At 51.0% G+C, this 7555-nt stretch overlaps 1 protein-coding gene across 1 annotated transcript in view; it reads right to left on the bottom strand.

Moving 5' to 3' along the window:
• Positions 1-7555, bottom strand: part of MYO18B (myosin XVIIIB) — a gene marked incomplete at its 5' end in the record, with an annotated part of 49494 nt that overhangs the window by 6801 nt on the left and 35138 nt on the right. Inside the window, 2 exons of the mRNA XM_057387174.1 lie at positions 196-237; positions 945-1078. Coding sequence (XP_057243157.1) covers positions 196-237; positions 945-1078 — 176 coding nt within the window. The remainder of the gene's footprint in view (positions 1-195; positions 238-944; positions 1079-7555) is intronic.

Consider the following 7555-nt stretch of genomic DNA (forward strand, 5'->3'; position numbering starts at 1 on the left):
CAGCTGGAGCTCCATAACCCCCAAAGAACAGCAGCTGGAGCTCCATAACCCTCAGAACAGCAGCTGGAGCTCCATAACCCTCAGAACAGCAGCTGGAGCTCCATAACCCCCAAAGAACAACAGCTGGAGCTCCAGGAGCCGTGTCAGATCATCCTCAGGCTCTGCCCCTCGACAGCATCTTCCAGTGTCACTCACGTGTCTCTCCTGGAGCACAGCGACTCCCGCGCCGTCCGCACGCTGCAATGACCAGGGAGAGGGTCAGCAATGGCTCGTGGGGACCCCAAACCCGCCAGGAGGCTGATATGGACACCCCAAACCCACCAGGAGGCTGACATGGACACCCCAAACCCACCAGGAGGCTAACATGGACACCCCAAACCCGCCAGAGGGCTGAAGAGGCACAAAATTTCCCAAAACTGCAGCAGGAGCTGGGGCTGGTCAGAGCCGGGGGTCATTCCCATTTTTTTTTTTTTTTAATAATCTCATTTATCTGTTTTGTCTCCATTTGTCAAGATGCCCCTTTAGCTGCGTGGCAGAGGGGCAAATCGAAGGGCTTTAGAAATAACACCTGAAAAACACGCCGGAATTTTCTCCTCTTTTTTTTTTTTTTTTTTTGCCTAGTAAAAAACCCTCTACCCAATCACCCAGTTACACTGGCTCCTCCAGCTCCTGGGGATGATCAAAGCAGGATTTTCACTCCAAGAACCCATCAGGCTGCTGCCAGGGACCTGCTCTTCAAACGGGGCTATTCCCACCCTTTTTGCTAACTTCAAGCTGGGCCACCCAGRGTGATTTCATGGTGATGCTTTTCCACCAAACCTCCCATCAACACCAAGTTTTTGGCTCATACACGCAGCACAAACACTGAGGATGAGGATGTGACACTGCAGCCACCCTGGCATTGCAGCTGAGCCCCCCAAACTCCCCCAAACCCTGTTCCTCACCTCTCAGCGTCGCTGTCGTCGCTGTCACGCAGCCCCTCCAGGGCCACCTGCAGRTCTGCGATGCGGCGGATGGAGGTGCCCAGGTCAGCCTGCAGCGCCTGCCTCACCTCTGCCAGCTCTGCCAGCTGCTGCTCCTGCATGGGGGGGACACCAGGGGAGGGTCTGAACCTGGCACGGCACCTGAATGTGAGGGGGGTGGCTGCTGAACCCCCCAATCTCACCCCAGTGCTCCCAGTGCCTGACAGGGCTGGTTGCCTGTGGCACTTGTGAAGGTAAACTGCATATTCCAGCACCTTCCAGTGCTTAAAGGGGCTCCAGGGGAGCAGGAGAGGGATTTTGGATGAGGGCATGGAGGAACAGGACAAGGGGAATGGCTTCCCACTGGCAGAGGGCAGGGATGGATGGGATATTGGGAAGGAATTCTTCCCTGGTGAGGGTGGGATGGCCCTGGCACAGGTTGCCCAGAGAAACTGTGGCTGCCCCATCCCTGGAAGTGTCCCAGGCCAGGCTGGACAGAGTTTGGAGCAACCTGGGATAGTGGAAAGTATCCCTGCCCCTGCACAGGATGATCTTTAAGGTCCCTGCAACCCAAACCATCCCAGGATTTACAATCTGACACAACCCACGCGGCTCCACAGGCTCAGCATCACCCCATTCACACTCCAAGGACACCAACTCAGCCCTGCACCCCTGTTCCTCACATTCCAGGTCCATCCAGCTGGAAAGGAACCCTTCCTGCTGTCCCTAAGCCATCCCAGGGCAGGGAGGAGGGCGCAGCAGATCCGCAGTGATTGAAGCTGCCAGCTGTGAAATCGCGGCGCCGGCGGCGGTGACAAGGTGAGGGATGATCAGCGACAGGCCACGGCACAGGAGCTGGCACACTGTCACAGTAAATAATGGAAGGCCTGGAATCACCAGGCACACGGGCCCCAGGGGAAGAGCATCTCAGTTCATCAAAACAAGGARAGGAAAGGAACAGCCCCGTTTGGGTCGCGTGGTGTCACCGCGGCTCCTGGGAACGCGCTGCTGTCGGCGCAAACCTCAATGCTGCTGAGAGGTTTCCTGAAAGTTGGTGTTTCCGAGCCCTCCCTGTCCCTCCTGGCTCGGGCAGAAGGTGGGAAGGACCTGTGTGCTCAAGGGAAGGGAATCATCAAGGATCTCGAGGGCTCAGAGCAGGGGACAGAGTGAAACACCAACCCTGAGAGGAGAGCGGAGCACAATCTCTGGGTGACGGTGTACCTGTGTTTGGCTATTTGGAACTGCAGAGCAGGGAGAAAAACCTCTGCCAGATCAAGCTGAGCCCTTCCACAGGCTGATAAGAGCCTCCATTGACCCAGCTCCTCGGCTGCAGGCACAAATTAAACACAGCTCAATGCCACATTGAATTCCTCTCCTTGTCCTGCTGTTACTAACAGGGAGGCACAAAGCAGCACCCCAACCCTGCTTCCTCTGGTCACGGRCACAGAAACCCCCTGGGATGGCTGTGGGAGCACAAATAGGGTGTCCTAGGGGCTGGAGGGGTTCCCATGGCTCATGGGGTCACCCCTGGCATTGTCACCTCCTGCATGGCACTGGGAATGCTGAGAGGAAAGGGAGAGCCCCATGGGATGCTCTGCCTGCATCCCCCAGGACATCCCTGGGCACCCACACTCAGTGCCACCCACACTTGGTGACCTTGGGAAGGGACCCTGCAGGGCACTGGGGTGACACTGGTGACTGTGAGTGACCCTGGTGTCCCCTGCCTGCAGTCCACCAGAGTAAATGTGAGCCAGAAAATAAGGCTGACACTGCTCAACCCCACATCCCACCCCACATCCCACCCCACATCCCAGCTCATCCCAAATCTCATCCGCAGAGACAACTCGTGTTTTTCTCCGCACCCTACAATCGTCTCAAGGAAAGGAATAATTTTGCCAACACAATTCAATTTCAGATGGAAAAACACTGCCTGCATGACACAAACTGACAAGGCCCCTCCCAGCACCAGGCCCCTGGACAACTTTGACACACRTTTTTTCCTATCTAAATGTAAATCCAAGAAGCACTGACATCCTCGTGGTCGGCAGAGCTGGTTTTTTTGTTTCCTCTGAGCAAGAAAAAGGGGAGAAATAAAGGGGAAAATGTAYCAGTCGAGAAAAATCATCTTATTGGGCAAACTGCAGCACGACTGGACTTGAGGAGCTGCAAGGAGCATCCTCTGCTGTTAAACCCCTCTTGGCACCAGCATCTCTGGCTGCTCCCACCAAAGCAGTCAGACACGAACAGCAGGACCAGTCTGACCAGCTCAGAACCCCTGGCTGATGTATATTTTATCATCAATAAATAAAATATACGTTCTGCCTGGTCCTGAATACATTTCCAAACTGGATTCTCCCATTCACACCGGGGGAGAGATCGCCCCAGAGCACAGKGCTGGTGGGTCAGAAACTGTGATTTTAGAAGGCTGAGGTTGATTCCTGCTGACAGGGAGCTTGGATTAAAGGTTTTTCCAAGACAGGGGGACAGGAGATCACTCAGTGGTGGCTGGCACACAGCAAACCCACAGGGAGCTGCTCACRGCCAGACTCCTTCCACATATCCCTCATAGAAGGGGATTTCTAAACATTATTTTCCTTAAGAGGGCTTTTCCCCCCAACCAATTTTGTCCCAGAAGCATTTGAATTTAAAAGGAGATAAACAAAATCAGCAGAAAAAAATGATCTGTGGGATCGTCCAGCACCAGATCCTTGTCATCATCACTTATTTTTGTATTTTTGGATTTATGTATTTATGTATTTTTGTATTTATTTTTGTATTTTTGTATTTTCATATTTATTTTTGTATTTCTATATTTCTGTATTTTTGGATTTTTGTATTTATTTTTGTATTTTGGTATTTATTTTTGTATTTTGGTATTTTTGTATTTATGTATGTATGTATTTTTGTATTTATTTTTGTATTTTGGTATTTTTGTATTTATGTATTTATGCATTTTTGTATTTATTTTTGTATTTTTGTATTTATTTTTGTATTTTTTTGTATTTTTGTATATTTTTGTTTGTGGCTCTGCAGCGACAACACCACCTTTCCTCTCTCCCATCCACCTCAAATGAAGCATCATTAATTAGTCCAATTTGGATCACTTTTCTTCCAATAACTCAGCKCACACCTGCGGAATTCATCCATCAYTATTATTTTTTAATTAAACCATTAACTGGGGTTTCCGGAAAAGTTCGAAACGACAAAATTTGGGCAAGTTGAAGGCTCGAATGAGATGGGGCGAGACGGATTCCTGAGGATTTTACTCATTTTATGGCAAAGCAGAATCACAACAGCCCTAATTAGCGCTGAGTTTTCACTCCATCACCCACCGTCACCTCTAAGGACCGGCTGCCTTTGATGATAATTGTCGTTACGCAGCCTCAAAAAAAAAAAAAAAATCGCTTCTGAAGGGGAAAAGCAGCTGGGAAGAGCCGGGAGAGGGCGGGGATGGGGACAAGAACTGCGGGGACATCAGAGGGTTTGGTGGGATCCCGCTGGGAGCTGAGAGTTTGCCTGGGTGGGAGCGTGGCATTCCCGGCTGGAGGCGAGAACAGCTCCCACTTCGCTTCTCAAGTTCATTGGAAGCGCCAAAAAAAAACAACTAAAAAGCTTTAAAGTTTGCAAATGAGCAAAAAAACATCCTAATCTTGGAGTTGTGCGGGGCTTCGGCACAAAGATCTGCCAGTGAAAGAACCAGGATTAAAAAAAAAAAAAAAAGGTTATTTACACTGAGGCTCTCACAAAAAAAAGGAACTTGTGAAGAATATCTTCACACCTGTACTTCAGTTTTCTGTGAAATTAGTTAATTATTATGCTGATGAATTTCACAGCTTCCTTAAAGGAACCTGATTTTAGGATAGCACCCTCAAGCCCCCGTGGTGGTTTTTGGGGGGGGTCATGGAGCTGTGCTGGGTTCAGAGGAGCAGGAGGAGACCAAGGATTGTGTCTCAGCCAGCCAGGGCTTCATCCCAGCAGGATCAGCACCTGCTTTTCCCTGAGAATTCCACGAAGGAAGCTCTCCAGGAAGGAGGGACCCAAGGGGCTCCTGCCCATGGCTGGACCCCATCCCAGAGTCCCATCATGGAACCCCATCCCAGAAAATGGGAAATCCAGGAAACCCAAGCAGTTCAGGCAGCTCAGTCAGCAGCAGCACAGCCAGCACTGCCCTTCCCTCGGAGCATCAGGAGGGAAATCCTGGATGGTGCTTTGTCCCAGACACCGTGACAGCCACTCATCATCCCAATCCCTGCTCCAGAYCTGCTCCCAGCCTTTCTCCATCMTTCCCAGCCTCTGTTTCCTCMTTTCCTGCACTGCAGCCTCACCAGGGGGACACATGGAGGGGACAAACACGAACATCAGTGCATGCACATTAAACCCAGAGAGCAGAGCTTGGTTTGAAGCTCGCCAGGATTAATTCCAAGCTGGAAATCCATCCCTCGCTATTCACCATGATTCCACAGTGTCTGCCACAGCCTGAGGACACCAGGGGTTTGGCTCTGGCCTCTCTGGGTGTCAGCACAGCAGCTGAGGAGCTGCTGCAGGCTGGGATCCAGATTTCACTGGAAGAGGAGTTCCAGCTCCAGGGAGGAAAACCCAGAGCAAAGAGACACCAGCAGGGCTAAGTCCTGCCCCCACCATTACCAAACATGCTTGGAAAGGGTTCAAAACCCATCCTTCTTACAAAATTTATGAGGCAGAGCCATCTGCCTGGCAGCCAGCTCTCCAGCTCCCGTGCCTGCTCCTCACTGGATATTCCCTGCTGGATGGCACAAGGCTGCCTCCCAACTGCCCTGAACTGGGTGGGAAACGAGGGATGGATGGAAAGAGCTGCCCTGAGCCTGGCTGGGGATGGTGGAATGGGATTTTCCAGTGCTTCCATCACTGATAAATGTAAGTTGAGATAATGAAATACCTTCTATTTTGTATATTGCATATATATATATATATATATATATAAACATACAGGCAGCAGCTCTGAAACAAGACAGGATTTCCAACCCAGCCTGAGAAAAAAATTTGTCCCTTCACCACCCCCCCTTAAACCTCGACAGTGTGTAGCAAGTCCACAACCTCACCACCGAGTATTTAAATAAATTAAAAAAAAAAAAAAAATTGTTAGGAGCGGAGCATGACTTAAGTAATGTCAAGTGAATAATTCACGCTGGATTTATAATTGATGGGGGATTTAGCAGGAGCAGAGCCATAAGTGGCTTTCTATTAACTATTGATGYTCCCCAGCAGGCTCTGACAAGCTGGGCCGGGCTCCTCGATCACAGCTMGGCCCCATGTTTTATTGAAGTGCTCTTAAGAGGGCACACAGCCTGGGGAATGCCCTCCTGCTCCCAAGAAATGTCACAGCGGTCCCTGGTTGTGGCTGTGCACACAGAGCCAGCYCCCGTGGAGCAATCACCATGGAAAAGTGATGGGGAGGTGTGTCAGGCTGTGTTATCCTGCAGGTGCCAGATAATCCCAAATATCTGAGTGTCTGGATAAGCCCAAACCCCTCAGTTCTGCCTTGCAAGTTCAGCTGTTTGTGGGGGATTGTGTCTTATTTGGGAGAGGCACCTCTAAAATCCCTTTCCGACCTCTTTATGCACTCGGGAGAACACAAAAGTGCCAAGAAAATTTTCATTCACCCATTGCTCACAGCCCCATAAGAAACATTCAAAAAGCCCCTAAAAATAAAGGCACAACCCCAAAAATACAGCGAAAAGAACCCAGCCATATCCCAACAGCCAGAGCATCCACCTTCAAAACCCTGAACTGAGTTCATGTCCAGCAGAGCTGGAACAAACACTCAACATCACAGAACCAGAGCCGTGGCTCCCTCCATCCCACAGGAAAAACAGCAGGATCAGGGGGCCCATGGCACCTCAAAAGAGACTCTCACTCCATCATCTCACAGCCCTGCAGAGCTCTTGAGTGATCAAACCTCATTCCATGCCCAGGGGAGGCTGGGCAGAGCAAGGACAAAGCCCGAGCTTTGTCCCGAGGATYGGGAATCATTCACACCATTCCCCTCGGGAAGGCTGGCAGCCTCGGGGCAGAACAAATGCTGAGATCTCCTTGATTGCTAAATAAAAGATTATTGATAAAATAACTGCTCCTAATTCGGCCCTGCTGCCAGCAGAACTGCAATATCTTTCAATTACCACCCGGAGCGAGGCTTTGCCTTGGATTACTGGGAGAAACAACACGGAAAGAGAYGCTGGGAAAGGGCTGGGGAGGGAAGGTGAATCTATTTTTGCTGCTCCTCAAACCCAGCTGGGGCTCTGCTCGCTGGTTTAGTGAGTTTAGCACCATCTGAGCCGCAGCCACGGGGGTGGTTTGGCAAAGCCAGGAGCTCCAGGAGGAATCCAGAGTTTGGGCTGAGCCCTGGCACAGCCAGCCCTGGCACAGCTAGCCCTGTGACCAGCACGGGGCACTCAGGGGCTGCTGCAGGGCCAGGACATATCCCACCCACCGGGGCACTCAGGGGCTGCTGCAGGGCCAGGACATATCCCACCCACCGTGGTTCTGCCTGATGTGAGGAGAACAAGCACGAGGAGCTGCAGGAAAGGCCTGAGCACCCTGGAATCATAGATTCTTCT

Source organism: Malurus melanocephalus, unplaced genomic scaffold, assembly GCF_030028575.1.
Source record: "Malurus melanocephalus ecotype Western Australia unplaced genomic scaffold, MMel_1.1 scaffold_1154, whole genome shotgun sequence".
Classification (NCBI taxonomy): domain Eukaryota; kingdom Metazoa; phylum Chordata; class Aves; order Passeriformes; family Maluridae; genus Malurus; species Malurus melanocephalus.